The following is a 22,663-nucleotide window of genomic DNA, read 5'->3' as shown; positions in this document are numbered from 1 at the left end:
CCTCAATAGTACTCCTACATTCCTAACACAAGGCATTCAGTTGATCCCTGCTGTCCATACATGATACTTACCTCTTTTCCTGGACAGAACCACACTCCAGAAACTCCCATCCACTGCCACAAACTCACAGTTCCCTTACCTACACTGCTTGTTTCTAACTCCTATCCAAGATCCATAAACTCAAGACTGTCCGGGTAGGCCTACTGTCTCTGCCTGCTCCTACCCCACTGAACTCATGTAACAATTCCATTCCATTCCGTCCCTTGCCACCTATATCCGCAAAACTTCTCATCCTCTTGGTCTCTTCAGTAATTTCCAATTCCATGCCCTGACTGCCTCATCTTCACCATGGATGTTCAGAACCGATACACTTCCATCCCACATCAATATGTCCTTCCAGGTGAGGCAACACTTCAACTGCTGGGGTCATCTATTGCATCTGGAGCTCCCAATGCAGCCTCCCCCGCTTTGGTGAGACCCATCATAAATTGGGGGACTGCTTCGTCGAGCACCTCTGCACCATCCACCACAAGTGGGACTTCCCAGTGACCAAACATTTTAATCCCAATTCCCATTCCGGGTAGCCTCCACACTACTGGCATGAATATTGATTTTCCTTCTGGTATACAAATTTTACCTCCCTCTTCCTCTACTCCCCATTCTGACCTTTTATCTCTTTCTCATCTGCTTATTACTTCCCCCAGATTCCCCTCCTCTTATGCTCCACTCTCCTCTCCTTTCAGATTTCTCCTTCTCCGGCTATTTCCCACCCATTTAGCCTAACCTATCAGCTTCCAGCTAGCCTCTTTCCCCTCTCCTCACCATTTTATTCTGGCATCTTCACCCCTTCACTCTCAGTCCTGAAGAAGGGTCACAGCCTGAAACGTAAACTATCTATTCATTTCCATAGATGTTGCCTAACCTGTTGAGATCCTCTAGCATTTTGTGTGTGTTCCTTGATTCAGTCAAGATTTTCTAATCTTCCCAATTGCCCTGCACTCTGAAAGGAAAACAGTGGCTCCATACTCCTTCTATCTCACTTTCAGAAGCCAAACATCCCTACATCCGCAGACAGCCTTTCTCAATCAACTATACAGAGATACTGTCCAATGCTTTCAAAATTAGCCATTTGCAAATTTAGTACCAGTACTATCTTTTTCCATGACTTTCTTGAAATAAATAATGGTCACTTATTCTGAAGTGCTCCCTCACTAACATATCAAACACTTGTCCAAACACATTCTTTAAGAGGAAGTTGAATGCAGCACTATTGCTTCAGAAAACTTTCCAGGACACTTTTAAAGTTTGCCACATCTAATCCTCAAACACAAAGGCAGTCACAGTCACTATCTGGAACAGATTAGTTGGCTAAAAGGTTAGGAATTTCTCTTACAGAATCTTGAACTTTCAATCAACTACAATTAACCTCAGTTTAAAAAACTTTGAGGCAAATCCATCTTGTTTCTAAATTACCTCATTTAAGGCCAGCCATTTCACTACTCCTTTTAATTCACCTCAGCTCTCCATTCATTAGTCAGTCTTTTGTCTCAGTTCCTTCTTTTAACACGAGAAAGTCTGCAGATGTAGGAAATCCAAAGCAACCGACACAAAATGCTGAAGGAACTCAGCAGGTCAGGCAGAATCAATGGAAATAAATAAACAGCTGACATTTCGGGTGAGACCTTTCTTTAGGACTGGAAAGGATGGAGGTAGACACCAGAATAAGAAGTTGGGGCAAGGCAAAGGATGCCAGCTAGAAGATTGATAGGTGAAACCAAGTGGGTGAGACAGGTAAAAGGCTGGAGAAGATGGAATCTAATAAAAAAATAATTTTATAATTATAAAAATTAATTTTATAGCCTATGGTACTGAAAGAGGTAAAACTTAAAGTATGTAGCATAATATTAATCAGGCTAAAATTCATCCTTGTTACAAGAAACAGCAAGCAACATCCAAATATGCTTAGAGATGTCAAAACTTAACTAATATTCCATTAAGTCAATTAAATATGCAGCTGAAGTTCAAGGAACAGTTTAAGATTCATCTCCTTGATTTAAACCTTTTGCGTGCAAATATCATAATTAGGGGACATAAAAATAAGTAATGCCGTAACAGTATCTTCATGTTTCTCCATTACCATTGAAGTATGAAGCAAGATCTCATTTTAAAACAGGAACAGTCAAACCATCAGTAATGCATTCAAAGCTCTGATGGAAGATCACAGAGTCAAACACAGAAAAACAATAAAGATCCATAAACTATTTCTGTCCAATGTCACATAAAAAACTAACACTGTCACCTAAACTTCCATTAATACAGTACTTTAAAATTGTACCAAAGTGTCTAACCAAAGGCATAATAGGAATTAAACACTCGGCCAAGTAATAAGCGATCAAATGGCATGGTTGAACATTTTCTCAACTAATAATTGATTTTTAAGTACTTTTAATAGGAAAATGAGAGGTTTAGAATGGAATGCATGCAATATAAGGCAATGTTCAAAATAGTGGATTGGCAGCAGAAAAGATATTCAGAGAGATCAATCTCAGAGGGAAAATCATATTTGGAGGAATGTAAGACTTACAGGAAGGATGAACAGAATTTATAATAAATATTGTAAAGACTAAGCAACAAAAATTCTTACAGTTTTGTTATCCATTCCCAAAGCATGAAGGACTATCGTGATGAGCGCATGGAGATATGTTGGATAGTTAGGTGTAAACTGGTTAAATAAATACTAGAAGATGGCAAGCTAGCAAAGACAGTATTAAAGCAATGAAATGTAGCTTCCAAAGTATGGAAGAAATCTGTTTGGCTTGTGGGTTATGACCGAAGGAAAAAATTGACTGGAGTTGCTTACCGCTTCAGTGCAAGGTGTTCATTAAGTGTGTCAAAAATCAAACTTACAAATATTAGCGAAAATAATGGAAGGAAAACTGGCAATATTTACAAAAATATATCTACAGGAAAACACAATTGCTCTGTACAGTCTAGTGTTCAAAGATTCTTTTGTTATCTAAGTACACAATTTGAAATTCTTCTTCTCCAAGTAGCCACAAAACCAAGTAAGAAAAGAAAGGCAGCACGGTCATCAATCCCCAAAATTCACCCTCTCCACACAAAAAATGAACAAAAAAATGGAACGGGCTAATAGAAACATAGAAAACCTACAGCACAATACAGTCCACAATGCTGTGCCAAACATGACCTTTAGAAATTACCCAAATCCCTCTATTTTTCTAAGCTTCATATACCTATCTAAGAGACTCTTAAAAGACCCTATTGTATCCAACTTCACCACTGCTGCCGGCAGCCCATTCCACGCACTCAACACTCTCCGCATAAAAAACTTACCACTGACATCTCCTCTGTACCTACTCACCAGCACCTTAATGCTGTGTCCTCTTGTGTTAGCCATTTCAGCCCTGGGAAAAAGCCTCTGACTATCCACATGATCAATGCCTCTCATCATCTTATACACATCAACCCCCCCCCCCCCAACCCCTTCTCCCACACAAAATAACAAACAAAACAGGCACATTACCCCCACAAGGAAAAAAACAAGAAAGTCTGGGCGAAAATCACAGAATATAAAAAAACTATATGACTGGGAAAAAGTCTGTAGTCCAAGTCCACATTCAAAACGCAGAAAACCTGGCCAACACTCTCCAGCAGATCTTTCCCTCTCTGTAGTCAAACATCAGCTCGCAGCCTGCCTGCCTTGAGGCTCCCGCACGCTGCTTTCCGGAATCCTCTCGGAGTGTGAACGACTGGCAGCCCCCATCTCTCTCATACTGAGGGCAATGAGCCCTGTATATTAGGCACCCGGACATACTACCTATAATTACCCAAGTTAACTTAATGTTAACACAGGAATTAGAATATCTTGCACCTACAATGTGGTTACAATCATATTACAAAATAAACACAAGAATCTACCTTAAATACTTTATACAATCAACATATACACATCCCATTACTAAAGAAGTGGAAAATTCCCCTGTGTATGATGAGAAAGGCAACACGAAACCAAACCAAGTGCATCGGCTCGGGTTAGGACTCATTATGAGAATAATGGCGGAAGACAGAAGTGTGCACACTCAGCAGAATGACAAGGCAATGCTTATGCGTGTGTAAATGCACGTGTGTAAGGAGTGCGCTTACCGAGTGCTCTCTGTCACAGACTCTTAACTCTTCTGCAGATATAAAAGCTGTCCTTTCAATTGATAGAACATGAAGCTCAATAAGAAACCACTTTATGTGGCCAGGAAGGGCAAAAAAAAGCCCACACAGATTTTGGTGGATCCCAGCTCAATAAATTTCATCCTTCTGTAGCAAGCTGACTATTGTGTAAAGCACACAAGCAAGAAAAGCTGTTTTTGCTATTATTTTATAATCCGTGTTCAACAAAGAGATAGGCCTATATGATGTTGGTTTTAAATGGTCTCCATCTTTTTTTGGCAATACTGTTAAAATTGCTGTCGAAAAAGATTCTGGAATCTTTATGTGTTTATGTGTTCTTTCCACTTGATATATTAACTCTATAAAGGGAGGGATTAATAAATCTTTAAATTTTTTTTATAAAATTCAGGCAGAAAGCCAACTTCTCCTGGAGATTTATTGCTCTGGAGCGATCCTAGAGCTCTTCAACCTCTTTTAATGTAAAAGGCATATCTAATCCTTTCTGTTCTTCCAAATTTGGAAGAGTTATTTGTGATAAAAAAATCTTTCTATCTCAACAACCTCATTTTGTGATTCCAATTGATATAATTCGGAATAAAAATTTTTGAAGGTTTCATTAATTTCTGAAGGTTTATAAGTAATTTTATTTACACTTGCTCTAATTGCATTTATTGTTTTGGAAGCCTGCTCTGATTTCAACTGCCAATGTCCTCCTGAACTTGAGTCCTGATGAAGGGCCTTGGCCCAAAACATGATTTCCCTCCATAGCTGTTACCTGACCTGCAGAGTTCCTCCAGAATTTTGAGATTGTTGTTTAAGATGGCCAGCATTTGCAGAACCTCTATCTCCATAATGCTGAATTTGCTCTGTTTGGATTATAGTAAGTGAAACCATATATAAATGTGTTTTCAGGAAAGTAATGCAGACCTCAGGTGAGAGGTGCAAGATATAATCAACCTTGAATGCAGAGGGGTAAAGGAACGAGACTAAAAACATACTAGATGTCAGATTTAAGATCAGAGTTATTTGTCACATGTACATCGAAACATACAGTGAAGTGTGTCATTTTGCGTCAATGACCAACACAGTCTGTGGTATGTGCTGGAGGCAGCCCACAAGTATTGATGCGCTTTCCACACCAACATAGCATGCCCACAACTCACTAAACATACCCGTATGTCTTTGGACTGTGGGAGGAAACTGGAGCACCCGGAGGAAACCCATGTGGTCATTGAGAGAATGTACGAACTCCTTACAGACAGTGGCTAGAATTGAACCCTCGTCAGATTTACAGTTGGCACTGTAAGGCATTGCACTCTCTGCTAAGCTACTGTGGCACTCAGTTAATCAATGAGGCCCTCCGTTGCTCGGGATCGATCGCGGATGTTGCACCCCAGCTGTCTGCGTGATACACGAGCCAGTACGCAGGCCAGAGCAATGCGATGTGGAGAGCAAGCTGCTGTCCATGCAGCAGGCTTCCCCTCGCCATGTGGCTGGTGAATCCAAAGGAACAGCAGACACTGATACAGTTTGGCACCAGCGGCATCGCAGGAGTTGCCAGTCAGCATTGAACTCAACACCGGACTGCCTTAGGGACTCCAATTACAGATTTTTGCCATGAGGTTTAACCCTGAAACCTTCCCAATGAGTGAGTACAGCTGCAAGGCAGCCTAGTTAGAGATCAGAATTTTCCTTCTCCTAGATGAGCTGCCAACCACAGCTACATGTAACGACTGGATTTATGGCGCCAGTAACCCACTGCTGTCCCTTTTCCCATCAGTAGAAACTGTTCCACTGGGCTTAGTAGCTAAGCCGCACGTGAAGGCCAGGAGCTGGACGTGGACGTCAGAGCCTATTTGGGATGCACACCATTGGGAGCTTACTCACGCCACCTCCCCCCACTGTAACAACCTGAAGGAACCCGGTAATGAATGACATCTTGTAAAATTTTATCATTACCAACAGCAGCAGCTCAAACTCAGCAGTGGGGGGAAAATGTTCACACCTGCCTATAGATACACGTAATTAAGCAATTTTCCAGCAGCCACTATTTAAAAATCACTGCCTTTGATGGTCAGAAGCTCAGCTGCAAAAGAAGGTGTTGGGCATGGGGCTAGCAACCACATTCCATAAAAACCCAGAGTTTCAGAAATGCCAACAGAAGCTCTAAGGATCTCATCCCTGGTAGGATCTTCGATGGGCTCACCGTTCCCTCAAAGCTGCACGGGTGCCTGTTCGCTGTAACAGAAATGCTCTCGACTACGTAGCCTTTGTTGCCACGCAGCTGGAATTTTCTCATACTCCAGATAAACTTTTACTGAAGTGCCGTGCAGTTTTCAGGCAGTGTAGAAAAATTCCTGCCATGAGCAGTGGCTGGTCCATGCAGTTGTTAAAAACAGTTAGAGTGAACGTTGAATAGGTTACAGCCGGGGACAACTTGAATGCTGGCCCATGTCAGAGGACTCTGGCGAGTTGCTGTCAGCAGCCTTTGTCCCTACAGGGATGACGGGCTTAACTAACATCGAGTCCATGCATTTCTTTTAAATGTTCTTCCTCTGCTGTGAGCACTCTGCCAAATCCAGCATGTATTTTCTCTCTCTGATTTTGCTTCACAACACGATGCTGATTATCGCCCTGGTCTGCTACAGACATTCCAACAATGCCACTGCTTAAGGAGTTAGACCAACTATCATAGAAGTGAACTGAGGGGAAGGAGGCAGCAGTGTTGACTGTGTGCAGCCTGCAGGGAATCTCCTGGAGCTGGTGTTCCCACGCTCCTGCTGCCCTCTTCCTCCACAGGACCTGGGCAGTGGTCAGTGTAGTGACACGCCTTGTTATTTTATATATGACAGAGACTGCAGGCACAGTGCATGGGTGGAATGATTGCTCAGGTTGATAAAAGGAGTGCCAAACTAATTTATTTAGTGATAAACCACAGAGAAGGCCCTTCTGGTGCTTTGAGCCATGGCACCCCAGCAACCTCCAACAAACCTGATTCACCCTAACCTAACCACGGGCAATTTACAATAACCAATTAACCTAGCCAGTACGTCTTTGGACTATGGAAGGAAACCGGAGGACCCAGGGAGAAAGTACACGCTCCTTGTAGAATGGCATCAGAACTGAACTCCGAATTCTGGAATGCCCCAAGCTGTATTAGCGGTTAACGCAACGCTATGGGAATTACGCTGGATGCTAATTTTCCAAATGTTCCCTTGATGCTGACACTTACCGCATCCATGGAATTGAATGCTTAGGTCCACACTTGGATCAAGGTTGGAATGAAGTCCAGGGCAAAGTCGCCCAATCAAAAACTCAAACTGATTATTGAAAAGTAAGTGTAACAGGATCCACAAATTCTCAATTGGATTGAGGTCTGGACTGTAACTTGGCCACTCCAGGACATTAACTTTGTTGTTGTTAAGGCTTTCCTGGGTAGCTTTGGCTTTATGATTGGGGTCATTGTCTTGCTGGAAAACCATCTTCTCCCTGGTCGTAGTTCTCTTGCAGACTGCATCAGGATTCCCCCTCCCCCAGGAATTCCCTGTATTTTGCTGCATTCACTTTGTCCTCTACCATCACAAGCCTTCCAGGACCTGCTGCAGTGAAGCATCCCCACAGCATAATGCAGCCACCACGCTGCTTCACGGTGCTTTTTTCAATAGTGGCTTTCTCTTTGCCATTCTCCCATAAACCTGCGACTGGTAAAGCACCCGGGCAACAGTTGCTGTATGTGCAGTCTCTTCCATCTCAACCACTGAAGCTTGTAACTCCTCCAGATTTGTCATAGATCTCCTGTTGGCCTCCCTCACTAGTCCCCCTCTTGCAAGGTCACTCAGTTTTTGAGGAAGACCTGCTCTGGCAGATTTACAGCTGCACCATATTCTTTCCATTTCTTGATGACTGACTTAACTGTACTCCCAGGGAGATTCAGTGACTTGGAAATTTTCTTGTATTCATCTCCTGATTTGTGCTTTTCAATAACCTTTTCACAGAGTTGCTTGGAGTGTTCTTGTGTCTTCATGGTGTAGTTTTTGCCAGGATACAGACTAACCAGCAGTTGGACCTTTCAGATATAGGCGTATTTTTACTACAATCAATTGAAACACCTTGACAGCACACAGGTGACCTCCATTTAACTAATTATGTGACCTTTAAAACCAATTGGCTGCACCAGTGATGTGGTGTGTCATATTAAAGAGTGGGACGGGTGAATACTTATACAATCAATTATTTTTGTAATATATATTTAGACCACTCTGCAGCGATCTGTTTTCACTCTGGCACGAAAGAGTCTTTTTCTATAGATCAGTGTCAAAAAGTCAAATTAAATCCACTGTGATTCAATGTTGTAAAATAAAACATGAAACCTTCCGGGGGGGGGGGGGGGGGTGGAGATGAATACTTTTTATAGGCACACACATGCACACATATGTACATACACACACATACCCAAGACATATGCACAGTACTGTATGTCAACCCAATGCCGATGATGTGCAACAGGGCAGTGCTATTCTACAGCTTTGCCCTCATAGCACTCATTTTCAGGGATACCCAACTGCGCTGATCTTCCCAAAGGCTTCCAATTTACAAAACAGAAACTGTGCAGGCTTATTAAAAATGTTGCAAAGGCACCTTTTGAAATCGTTCAATAGGACAAAAGGATGTTACTACATTATACATCCAATCCAATCTTAACAAAAGTGAATAAAATATTAGGACTACAGCCCAAGAGAAAAGAAGACAAGGTCATATAATTTCATTCATGTGCCCAGCAATGGGCAATTTGGCAAGCAAGGCAATCTAGTCTGTTAACAATATTGTACAGTAATGTGCAAAAGTCTTAGGTACATGTAAAAATTTCTGTGAAGTGAAAATGCTTTCAGAAATAATGAAATGAAAAGTTTATAAATATAAAAAATTACTATAAAGAGCAGTAGACAGTAAAAATCTAAATCAAATCAATATCTGGTGTGCCTTTAAAACTGCATCAATTCTCTTAGGTACACTGTCGCACAGTATTATAAGAAAATCGGCTGGTAGGTTGTTCCAAGCATCTTGGAGAACTAGCCACAGTGCTTCAGCTGACTTTGGCTGTCTCACTTGCTTCTGCCTTCTCAGGTAATCAGACAGTCTTTATAATATCAAGATCAGGGCTCAGTGAAGGCCCTACCATCTGAAACCATATTAAAAAAATCTAGGGTGCCTCAGACTGTTGCACAGTACTGTATATGCATGACATGTTTCTGCATCTTACCTTACAACATAAAGAGGCAAAGTCCTTTTCTATCCATGTGATTTCTGACTTTTCCTAAATTAGATTGCAAAACAAAATACATGTGATTCAGATTAATTGGCGACTATAAATTACCCATTTGCGTAGGCAAAAAGAATTAAAGCTGATTGGCGTACATGAGAGAGTAGAACATGGGATTTTACAGCACAGTACAGCCCTTCAGCCCATTTAACTTACTCAGATCCCTTTTCTCCTGCTTGGCCCTCCCATCATGAAACACAATACCACCCATGATTAATCCTAGCTGATGTTTTTAAGCAGCATGTGCAAATGACATGGAACGCAGAACAGTACAGGCCCTTCAGTCCACAACGTTGTGTTGACCTACTCACCAACTCCAAGATCAACCTTTCCCTTCCACATACCCTCTTACTTTTCCTGCAGTGACTTATTACAGTAAGTGTCTCTTAAATGCCCCTAATGTATCTGTCTCCAACACCACCAGAAAAAATGCGCTGGAAAATCGCAGATGGAATTTAATGGAGAAAGTGTGAGCTGCTGTACTTCATTGGCACCAACCAGCAGAACAAAAGGATCTATGTATACAGGTCCATAATTCATTGAAGGTTACATCACAGGTAGGTAGGGTCATAAAGAAAGTTTTTGGCACATTAGCCTTCATAAGTCAAAGTATTGAGTACAGGAGATAGGATGTTATGTTGAACTTATACAAGATGTTGCTGAGGCCTAATTTGGAGTATTGTGTGCAGTTTTGGTCACCTGCCTACAGGAAATATGCAAATAAGGTTGAAAGAGAATGGAGAAAATTTATAAGGATACTGTCAGCTCTGGAGGACCCGAGTTATAATGAAAGATTGATTAGGTTAGTACTTCATTCCTTGGAACATAGAAGCTTAAAAGGAGATTTGATAGAAGTATACAAACTTATGAGGGATGTAGATAGGGTAAATGTAAGCAGGCTTTTTCCACTGAGGTTGGGTGAGATTACAACTGGAGGTGATGGGTTAAGGGTGAAAGGTGAAAAGTTTAAAGGGAATGAGATGGGAAACGTCTTCACTCAGAGGGTCGTGAGATTGTGGAATGTGTTGTCAGTGAGCTCATTTGCAGTGTTTAAGAGAATTTGGCAGGGGTATGGAGGGCTATGGTCCCGGTGCAGATTGATGGGAGTAGGTAGTTTAAATGGTTCAGCATAACTAGATGGGCCAAAGGGCCTCTTTCTGTGCTGTACTTTTCTATGACCTATAGCCACCCGTTTAAGCACATTCTATGCACTCATCGCTCTGTTTAAAAAAAAACTTACCTCTGACATCTGCCTATATTTCTTTCCCAATCACCTTAAAATTAAATTACAGGACTACAGTGATACAAGGAGACAATGTTTGACTCTTCTGGAAGGCAGCACTGATCCAATGAACCAAATGGCCTCTGCCTATGCTGTTAGAAGTGCAAGATGCTTCCACAGCATCTCAAATTATGTCCCTCTGCTAACACCCTTCTTGGTAATAATAGCTTGCTGTACAGATCTGTCAATTTTACCAGCTCTCCCTTTGATCAGACAATTATAGAATTTTACTTAATATAACAGGCTGTGCAGATGTGACAGTTTCAAATACAACAGCAAAACATAACAATTCATTAACAAATGGAGAGCTTAAAAATTCAAGTGAGACACTGGGAGAATTGATTAATTGTATCCCCCCAGCCCCACTATTTTATACGCTGACCAGCTAACTCTAATAATTGTTTATGAAGGAGACTCACACAGGGAGAGATAATAACAGCTACAGCAAGGTGCAAGGATTTTTCTTTCATCTCCTGTTCAACTACCAGTTTCCTGTACGAATTTGAATGCACAGACAACAGCTACTGTCCATTACCTCCACAAGGCCTTTAACCAACTTTTACCGCCAGTGTCTTCAGCCTCCCACTTCCATTGCCAGCAATGGCCACCAACGTCCACAATATAACCATATTACAACCAACCACCAAGTTATAATTCAGCTTTTAACGTGAATGAAGGAGAGATATTTTTACACTGCCTCTTAAATTAATTGCATCTTGGTCACGATAAGCTTTGCTGTAGAGTCTGTCAACTGTACTCGCATGCTGCCAAGGGTCAATCTGACAAGATGCTGGAATAGAGTGAACATCACAGCAGCCACTTGATATCAGAAAGAGGACTACCAAAGCTAACAACTGTCACAACTAAGATCAGTTAATTATACAAACAGGAGTTCAAATTTGGGGTATATTACTTATATGTAATTTTGAGATTACCATGTGTAAAGCCTTCATCATTTCAGCCCTTAAGAGAACCACCATCATTTTAAAATTAGCTTATGCGGCCAGATAATTTAGACTGGCGCTATATCTCTCAACTGAAAAAAACGTTAGTCATAGAGACATCCTATTTCTCTAACCTCACACAGCTCCATTTTTACAAATAGAGAAATGAAACTTTATAAAGTCACTTCCAAGCAAACAGCCAACTGGTATCTCAGATGGAAATAGTCTCTGAGAAGCAACAAAAAAAAAACAATCTTGATAATGTGAAGATTGAGCTCCCATACAAGCTCAAACCCTTAAACACAATCAAGAACTAAAAACTTACCTCTTGTAATTTGGCTTTAATTCCGAACAGTGTCTTCAGCATACTGTTTCAGTACTAGTTCAGTCTTCCATGCCCACAATACAACCACATTAGAACTACGCAAGTTATATTTCAGTTTTTGCTCAGGGGTTTGTGCAATTTCCTTTTAAAAACCACAATGGTCACTCATAATATACATCAGAAAACACCCAATTCAGATAACGAGTTGTAGTTCTTCCAATGAAACAGGTCCTGAAGCCAAGTCAACTCAACTCACACCTTCAGCATTTAAGAAGAACTGCAAACGGGCTACAAACTCTTCTATGAAACTTGAAGCTCCCAAGTTATAACCCACAAAATAAAATCAGTCCTCATTTCAATAAATGGCACAGGTGGAATAAACCAATGGATTTAATACCAATATAACAGTGGCAGATCTATATTGCCAGTCTCCTTAAGCCCTTGTTTGGGCAGGTGTTTGTAAGTTGGAGTAGGCCTATACCATTTTATCAGAATTATCAAGTACTTCCCTGCTACTGAAATCCATTTGAAGATTACTCACTAATATACATTGCTACTCCGTCATATATTTGTGTTGTTCTAGCAATTAATCTGTATCCAGAAGTTACATAATAGTAATCTTCAATTATCATTTAATCAAATGTATTAATTTTCAATATTACTTTAAAGACAGAATCCAAAATCATTGGTCAAACAACAGGGTTTATTAGTGCAACACGCACACGCACACACACGCAATGCTGGAGGAACTCAGCAAGCCAGGCAACATTGATAGTGAGGAGTGAACTGTCAATGTATCGGGATTTTTAGTTATAATGAGAAACCGGATTAGCTGGGATTGGTCTTCAAACAAAGGCAGCCAAGAGAGATCTAAGAGGAAGTACGAGTAAGGTTTTGACACAGTGAAGCAGGGAGAAAACATTTCCTCTGGCAAGATGGTTGCTCATAGGTCAAAGAATTAGAGTAATGGGAGAAAGAACAAGGCAGTCAAGGTATATAATTTACTTCACCAAGTGTTACCATGATCTCACATTCAAGGACACTTCATCTCATGTTCTATTACTTACTTATTTTCATTATTTCCTTTTTCTTTTATACTTGCAAGGTTTGCTCTCTTTTACACGTTGGTGGTTTGCCCACCCTGTTGGGTGTGGTCTTTCATTGATTCTATTACGGTTCTTGGATTCACTGAGATTGCCCACAAGAAAACGAATCTCAGGTTTGTATATGGTGACATACAATATATTTACTTAGATAATAAATTTACTTTGAACTCTTATCTACCACATACTACATGAAAGAATGCTATAAACGGATGCTGGAGAAACAAAAAGGCAGTGGAAAAATAATTAAAGAGAACTAACTTGCAGGGTTATGGAAGAAAGAGTGCACTAAATCAGTAAAACTTTGATGGATCATGCGCTGACAAACGTTGGTTTAATCAATGGGCAAGAACCAATTTTAGATCATGGTATTGTTGAACAAAAACAGTCGGCCCTCCTTATCCATGGGGGATTGGTTCTGGGACACCCCAATGATACCAAAAAACACGGATGCTCAAGTCCCTTATTTAACCTGTCTCGGTGCGGTGGACTTTAGGACCCGGCGGACCTACGGCTGCTGCTGAATACACAGTGTTTCTGTTCTGTCGACGGGAAATAATCACGATTGAAAATAAAATGGAAATAATAAAGCAACTGGAAAGAGGTGAAATGCCATAATATGATAATAAGAGGCACAATAAAGTGGGAGATTAAAAGGATATAAAATCAAGTAATAACATACTGACCATTTAAGGCAAAGTTGAGTTTATTAATATGTGCACAGGTGCATGTACACACGGATGAGTTGAAAATCCCACTTGCAGCTGCAACACAGGCACAGAGCATCATGCAAGTAGCATCCACAGTGACATCTCGGCGCCATACCGTAGAAGCAGAAATAGGGACCCTGAAACACACCTGGGGCACAACAGAAACCACAGCCAAGGACAGACAGAGACGGAGGATCTTCATTGCTGCCCTAAACACCAGTGGCATAACAGGCAGTAACTAACAACAAAAAAACATATTAAATATAAATTATCCACAATCAGTATATTTTCAACAGTACATCTGCAGCTCAGGATTCTGTTATGGTTATTATTCTATGGACTTATTGAGCATGCCCAGAAGAAAATTAATCTCAGGTTGTATGTGATAATGTACGTACTTTGATAATAAATTTACTTTGTACTTTTTTTTTAAAAGTTTGTTAGAATGCTCAGTGACATGCTGAACCTCCTTAAAGAAAAGTAAAGATGCTGCTACATTTTCCTTATGATCTGACCATGGTCTTGCAATATGTACAATAACTTGTTTCACTGGTCTGGGCAGACAAGTGCCACCAGGAGGGAGGCAGAGAGTGAGTGGGTGAGTTTTTCTTTACTGGGTTAGCTTAAGGATTTTAGTTTACAATTTTTATTTGTCAAAATCTATTCATTAAAAGTGCTGGTCTAAATATCCACCATTTTAGCTACTACAAACTGAATGTGTAGAAATATTTCTAAATATTGCAAACTTGCACAATTTCCCGGTTCATTTTCAGTATTCTTCCTTTTTTCTGTTCTTGTTAAAAACGTAGAGAAGGTTGTTGGGAATTGGTGGGAGGGAGAGAAAGATGGAAGAAAGAAGATAATGTGGCAAAGTGAAGGAAAGGTATCAGCAAGAGAGGTGGTAAGGACAGAGAGGGAGAAAGTAGGAGGGAGGGGTTAGAGGCAAGACAGGAGGTTGGGAATGGAGATGGGGAAAAAGGAGTAGGGTCAGGAGTAAAGAGGGGAGGAAAGAAAAAAAACACAGAATGCTGTAGGTCGAGCAGCATGTGCGGAGGTTGAATTTTCAGGTCAAGACCCTGAATCAGCACAGAGGCATGAGGAAAGATGGCCTGTATGTAGCCATCTACATGTAGGAAGGTGGAACAAAGTTGGAAGGTGACAGCCAGAGGGTGATCTGCAAAATGGTTGCCTAATCTACACTTGGTTGCAGCGATGTCAAGGAGGCCAGAATTATGTTGCTGTAATGTTCTTCGGTTCACATTTGTCTAACTTCCCACTGATCTTTCCTCTATTATATGCCTGTTCTTTGGCTTTGACTTCTTTTGTTAGCCAAGGTTGTGTCATCTTTCCTTTAGAACAATTCTTTCTCTTTGAGGTGTATATATCCTGTCCCTTCAGAACTGCTTCCAGAAATTCCAGCCATTGCTGCTCTGCTGTCATCCCCTCCAGCGTTCTTTTCCAATCAGTTCTGGCCATCTCCTTTCTCGTGCCTCCGTAATTCCCTTTACTCCAGTGTAATACTGAAACATCTGACTTTAGTTTCTCCTTCTCAGATTTCTTGGTGAATTCGATCATATTATGATCACTGATCCTCTAGTGGGCTCAACCACGAGCTGCTCTAAAAAGCCAGCTCGTAGGCACGCTAGAAATTCCCCCTTCTAATTCAGCACCAACCTGATTTTCCCAACCTACTTGCATTTTGAAGTCCCCCATAACGATTGTAACATTGCCCTTTTGCCATGCACTTTCAATCTCCCGTTCTAATTTGTTGGCGACATCCTTGCTACTGCTTGCAGGTCTGTATACAACTCGCATCAGGGTCTTCTTACCCTTGCAGTTCCTTAGCTGTTTCCACAATGATCCAACACCTTCCAACTCTATGTCACCTCTTCCTAATGATTTGATTTCATTTCTTTTAAAACCAACAGAGCAACACTGCCCCCTCTGTTTTCCAGCTTATCCTTTTGACACCTGTCTATCCTTGGACATTAAGCTCCCAGCTATAATTCAGTGATGCCTACAACATTATACCTGCCAATCTGCAACCGTGCTACAAGTTCAACTACCTCATGCCATATACTGCACACATTCAGATACAACACCTTCAGTCCTGTGTTCACCCTTTCGATTTAGTTGCACCGTGCTCAACCTTTTGATTCCTAACTTTGTCTGAGGTCTTACCAATATCTGCCTCCCCACAAACTGTTCTGGCACTCTGGTTCCCAACACCCTGAAACTCTAGTTTAAACCCCACTGTGCAGCATTAACAAACCTTTCCACTATGATATTAGTCCCCCTCCAGTTCAAGTGCAAACTGTCCCTTCTGTAAAGGTCCCACCTCCCCTGGAAGAGAGCCCAATGATTTAATGTAGTGGTGCTGGAGAGAAGATACCAACACATGCACACTCCTTTCTCACAGGCATCATGTCCTTGTACTTTGTTATAATATCTTCAATGTGTCAATGAACATGATTTATTTATCCTCCTTTCCCACCCACACACCATTTTCAGCTCATCAAATGGCTTTAATGGTTTTTATGCCCGTCTCTATTTTGCCATGGGGAGCATCTTTCTAAATAACTGGAAGCGACCCACATTTTCAGAATTCTTGTGCACGAATTAGTTATTGAAATTTGAGAAATGGGTGTGAAGTCTTGATTATGCTAATAATGATATTTATTTAATGGCCCTCACCAAAGCTCTTCTTAATTGTAGAAGCATTCAGTAATCCTACTCAAGATTCTACTCGTCTCCAAAGAAGGTGTAGGGCACTCCTTCCCTCCACTAGCCTGCAGGTCACATTAGGGCAAGGTGTAGCACCTGATTAACACCCCTACCCCCCCCCACACAAAAATCAGGGTCATGTGAAGCCATGGGAGCAGGTGGTGGATGGTCGTATAAACAGCCGGTGCACATCACAAGTCCTGGCTATGTGACTACTGACACCAGGCAGACAATCTCTGAAGACTATTGATAACGGCTGGGGTTATAAATAACTGTCTTGTAAAGACACTGCACAGAAGATGGCAATGGCAAACCACTTCTGTAGAAACATTTGCAAGAACAGTCACAGAAAGGCCATCATACAACATGGCACATAATGAACAATTCACGATGAAAGCACCTGTTGCCCCAATTTGTCAGCTTAAATCATCAACTTGAGATTCACTGTCGATCTGTTCAACTCATACACCACATCACTGAGTAACTCACTATTTTAGGAGCCATTGCTTCACCTAAAAATAAACAGCAGGATAATGTTGGTCTTATGAAGTGAAATGGACAGGAGGTTTCTGCCAGGAGATGCATTTCAAATCTAAAAGCAATGCATTCTTTTTGTGCTTCATTACTTAAATTGCACAGAAACTCGTGGCAAATATCTTCCTTCCCATGTGCTTTTAAAGAGTATTTTTCAACCACTGCAAGAGGTGATTACACTCCTACACAAATGCATTACTTGAAATTCGTGTTCTACGGCGGATATTTCAAGTGTAATTCAGATGCTGAAATCAATCATAAAAAAAATTCTAGTTTCATTAATCTTTCAATTTGGGCTTTTGAGAAGAGCCGAGTTACAAAAGCATTTTAACGGTGAAATGGATTTGGCAGAGAGCATCCATGTGACTACACTCATCGCTAACCTTAAACACGGATATTCTAAAGTTCCAGCTATCTCAAAAGGTATTCTCCATTTTGATTATTGATTACTAGTACGTGTTAATTCAACAGAATCCCTGGCAAACAATGACTGGCCAGAAAACCATTAACAAAAAGAAAAGGCTTAAGTAGTGACAGAATTGAAAATTTTAAACCTTTACAGAGCATTAAATAAAAATTGGTTCAGGGAAACCTGGAGTACTAATACTATAGTTATATACCTAGGAGGGGTGAATTGGCAATGCTGAAGGATAGAATATTAATAGATAAAGACAAGATTCTAAAAAGTTATTTCATATCTATCCATAATCCAAATTTCTCAATGAAAGTTAAATGAGGAACAAAATTTCCTTGAGCAAAATAATGCATTTTGCTAAAAGATCAAAGATAATAATAAATTCAATGAGAACTAGAAGAACTTTAGGAAACAGAAAGTAAAGATCAAAAAAAAAGAGGAAAGTAATTTATTTCTACAAGAAACAAAAATAAACACAAGCACTATTGAGACAAAGTTGGGAGAAATTTAAAGAGGGAAGCTGATAAAAACAGTACATGTCACAAAACTATTTAAGCAAGGATCAAACAGGAGGAACCCAGAAGTCATTAATATCACTGAAGTAAAAATATAAGGGGAAAATAACCTAAATGTCTTTAATATGACCACCATTCATTGCTGTAGAGATGGCAGTCCTGTCTGTGATGTTATTTCAACATTCCCAAGGTTCTTGAACAAGACCAATAGATTAGATTTGTTACCTGTGCAATGCCACTCCTTCAGCAATGATAGAGAGAAACAGAAAGATAACTATAAACCCATTGGTCTAACTACCACTGACAGCAAAAATGCTGGAATCCATCTTTAGCCAAATAGGGGGAAAAATCTCAACGAGTGATTTTTTTTCAACATCCATTTGTTTGACAGGTCTAATAGAGATTTTTGAAAGTGAAGCCATAGTAGATAAGGAAATTGATTTACCTCCATTCCCGTTAAGCTTACAGTGCTCTCGGCACTAAAAGTACATTGAGTGCCAAACAGGGCATCCAAAAAATGAACTGTCAATCTGGCAAATCAGGCTTAAAACATCTTCTGCCAGATATGCCCCAAATAAGATCCATTTCACCCTCCCACTTGAGATCCCCAAAGAAACTTGCCTTTAGTCAATCCACAGGGCATGAGAGACAGTTGAAAGCACTGATTAAAGCAAATTAAGAGCATAAGACCATACCACATAGGAGCAAAATTAGGTCATTCACACATCAAGTCTCCTCCACAGGACAATGGGATTAAAAGGGATATTCCCTCACAACCCTATTCTCCTGCCTTCTCCCCATTACCTTTGAAACCCTGACTAACCAAGAACCTATCAACCTCAGTTTTAAATACACCCAATGACGTGGCCTCCACAGCTGTCTGGGGTAATGAATTCCACAGATTCACCACTTTCTGACTGAAGAAATTCCTCCTCATCTGTTCTAAGTGGACATCCCTCTATTCTGAGAATGTGCTCCCAGTCCTAGACTCCCTCACTATAAGGAGCATCCTCTCCACATTCATTCGATCTAGGCCTTTCAAGATTTGACGGGATCTCACTGAAACCTCCATCATTCTTCTGAAGTCCAGTGAGTACAACCATCAAGCATTTCTCATAAGTTAACCCCTTCACTCCTGAGATCATTCTTGTAAACCTCCTCTCCTCCTCTGGACCATCACCAATGCCAGCTAAGGTGCCCGAGACTGGAGCGGGGGGGGGGGGGGGCAGGTGGCACGAGTACAGACATACACAGCCCTGAGACAACAGGAAATTGGATTATTGATTCCAAACAATTAGCTTATTGATCATTGCAGAATGTCTCTCAGGTGCTTCCTGCTCCCACTACTCACCCTTCCCCTTTTCCAACCATGATTCCTCCTCTCCTTGCCCCCTTCCCCCACTCAGTCCACAGTACAGAGACAGAGTCAGAATCAGTATATCATCACTCACATATGCAATAATGAAACTATGGCAGCATTATGTAAGTCTTAGTCATCCTAGCTGTATACATGTGCCTAAGACTTTTGCACTGTGCTATATGCAAATGTTTTACTTCTATTACAGGAGGCATAGAATACATGACTAGGATTATGCCAAATATATAAAAGTAACAATGGGATAAGACTGGACAGGAATTCTTGGCACAAGTCAGATGATGCAAGAGTTAACTGAGGTGCATAAAATTATGATGGTGAACACAGAGTAAAAGGAAAGGACTAATTTCCTGAGCTGGAGGAACAAAAGTGAGAGACAATCGACTTTGAAGCATCTAGGGTGAGAATTGGATGGGAGACCAGGTGGTGGCAGGGGCCGGAACTCGCTGTCTGAGCAGGAAACAGATGTGGAACCCTTAGTCAAATCTCAAAAGTATCAGAAGAGCTGTGACCCAGAGTCTCCAGAGCTTCTCCTAAAAGGTTTGATTAGGCTGGGCATCTCTTCAATAACTAGCACAAATAAAATACCTCCTGTAAAATGTATTTTCCATGAAACTGCACAGAAAATAAACTTGCAAGCATAGTAAACAAACACAAAAGCACAGAAGGTACATTGGCCATCTAGTTTTTGTACTGTATCATGTAACACCATGGTCCTGAAAAAACATTGTCTTATTTTTACTATGTACTGTACCAGCAGTTATGGTCCAAATGACAATAAAAGTGACTTGACTTGACTTGCTGGAAATTCAAACCATTTCATGAAGTGAACTTCATTTGAAGGTGACGAGGTGGAGATACATCTCTACCAAAGGAGGTGTAAGGCACTCATTCCATCCGCGAGTCTGCAGGTCACCCTTGGGCAAGGTATAGCACCTGCTTAGCCCTCCTTACTCCCTCTCCCACCCCAGTTAGGGTCACGTGAAGCCATGGGAGAAGGATGTGGATGGTCATATGAGCAGCCAGTGCATATCACAAGTCTTAGTCTTGCGACCACTGACACCAAGCAGACAATCTCTGAGGAGTAATTGCTGATGACTGGAAAGACCATGGTTGTCTACGTCATATGACATGGCTCCTAATGAATGAACGAACTTCATCTGGAGTTAGAGTTTTGTTCTCTGCCCCCAAAGGGAGATGTGATATTCTTACCTTAGAGTTCATCCAGTTTAGATTTTCTAGGTTAATTCCTGGGATGTTAGACTACCCAAGAAGGAAAGTCTGAGCAAGACTGTCCAACTCTCACCTGAGTTTGAAACAACAAGAGGTGATCTCTCCAAGATGGTTGGTATAGAGTGCAAACAGTTATCCCTGGCTGGACAGTTTAGCCTGGGTCTGCCTTCAGTAGGAATAAGGGATCAGCCCCTTGAGGCTAAGGGAAGAAATTTCTTTTATGCAACTGACTGTAAATCTTGCAATTCCCCTTCCCAGAGGGCTGATAATCCTCACTGAAAGGTGGATCAATAGATTTTTGGACCATAATCAAATCCGGAGAATTGGAGACCAAATGATTTTTTTTTAAAAAAATAAGGCCTTTTCCTGCTCATTTTATTTTTAAGTTCCCTGACTTCTTGCATCATCATCCCTGCAGCCTGACATGGTCATTCTGTTAGAAACCTCGAAGCTGGTGGGCTTGGTAGAACTGACAGTTCCCTGGGAAGACTGGCTTGAGGAGGTGTTTGAGCATAATACCAGGAGCTGGTAGAGCAGTGTCAGAGAGAGGGGTGGAGGGCACGATGTGAGCCTGTAGAGGTGGGATGCAGAGGTTTCGCTGGCTGCCTGCCCTAAAGAACCTCACTCCTTGGCATTACAGGGTCTGCAAAGGAAAGAACCATCAGGACATCACAGAGGCTGCTGAGCGAGTCTCCTGGTGGCTAGGGATCAAGAGGTGTGACCTGTGGACCAAAGCTGCTAGGATATAAGCCAAGGCCTGATCAACCCTGGCTGGGTCACCTAGGTGAGAGTATCTGGTGCTGAAAGACCCAAAACACCCAATGACTACAGGTTACATCACAGATGACGTGTCCCAGCACATCCTAGGATGTATCTCAGCATCGTAGAAGTTAGAAACTAAACAATTGCTCTTTCTAAGACATAAAAAATACTAAAAATTTATAATCAAGTTAAATCAATTCGTTGAACTCAATGTTATCTAACCAATCATTTCAGACAATCATACAATTTTAAAAAATACATATCATTTATTTGTTTTGATTAGACTGGAGAAGCCAGCAAACAGAACAGCCTATGAAACAGTGCAGGAAATCACTAATGTAATGACAAACATTAATAGATTTATTGTAATTATAACAACATTTAAAAAAAAACAAGGCTATGACAGGAATTGGAAAATCATGTGACAATAAAAAGCTGCTTTAAAACTATGCAATCATTTAGCTTCGGAGTGTATGAAATACAAAGCTAGGTGGCACTGTAGGCTGTGAACAACAGCTGTAGGAGCATTGGGGGATATGGAAAGGCTAACTGAGTGTACCACAATGTGAAACACAGAACACAACGTGGTAAACCCAGTTCAACCACGTTAGTAGAAACGGACAGAGAGGTTCATGGCTTCATGTCTGTGGACTCACTTCAGTTCTGAATGCTGTTTGATTACTTTCACTGTTTGCATGATTTGCTTTCTTCCACCACCCCCCCCCCCCTCATATTTGATGTTTGGTGATTTTAATTAGATTTCTTTGCTTTTTGGCTTGCTGTAAGGAGACAAATCTGAAGGTTGTATAAAGCATTCTTTGACAATAAATGTACTTTGAACTTAGCACTCTGGTGTTCGGAGAGACCCAGATATCCGCAGATATCAGCAAGTTAACATGCAGGTACAGTAACCAGTCAGGAAAGAAATAGTCAGGCAGGAAATTCTCTGAATTCTCTGTTTCTGTAAGCATAAGAGCAGAAACAAAAATGTCGAAGCATTTTTTCTCCAATGCTTTGCAGTCGGGGTGTGGTCGTAACATGGAATACCGTGGGAAGCTCTGGTTTTCTGATACAGGAAAGGATAATCCAGCACACTTCACACTGAGCCCACTGGATGCTATTCTTATTTATTTATTTATTTTAGAAAATTACAAAGAATAAATGTAATGATAAAATAGTAAGAGAGAGAAAAAATATTAACCCTCCCCCCTCCCCTTAACCCTTGTCTAAAGAAAGAAA

The 22,663-nt window shown here is 41.0% G+C and overlaps 1 protein-coding gene across 3 annotated transcripts in view; it reads right to left on the bottom strand.

The window, feature by feature from the left end:
- rps6ka1 (ribosomal protein S6 kinase a, polypeptide 1) overlaps positions 1 to 22,663 on the bottom strand; it is a 172,012-nt gene that overhangs the window by 88,299 nt on the left and 61,050 nt on the right. Inside the window, exons 1-2 of one of the 3 annotated variants that reach the window (XM_059954695.1) lie at positions 12,054 to 12,110; positions 9,443 to 9,496 (exon numbers count right to left, since the gene is read on the bottom strand). The exons of 1 other annotated variant lie outside the window; for it this stretch is intronic. In XM_059954695.1, the coding sequence (XP_059810678.1) occupies positions 9,443 to 9,496; positions 12,054 to 12,095 (96 nt within the window). In that variant the 5' untranslated portion in view covers positions 12,096 to 12,110. Of the gene's footprint in view, positions 1 to 9,442; positions 9,497 to 12,053; positions 12,111 to 22,663 lie in introns of those variants that run through there. One more of the 3 variants, XM_059954691.1, reaches the window with a different exon arrangement.

Source organism: Hypanus sabinus, chromosome 30 (genome assembly GCF_030144855.1).
Source record: "Hypanus sabinus isolate sHypSab1 chromosome 30, sHypSab1.hap1, whole genome shotgun sequence".
Taxonomy (NCBI): Eukaryota; Metazoa; Chordata; class Chondrichthyes; order Myliobatiformes; family Dasyatidae; genus Hypanus; species Hypanus sabinus.
Note: the sequence above shows the minus strand (reverse complement) of the source record. Positions and strands in the feature narration are given on the sequence as shown.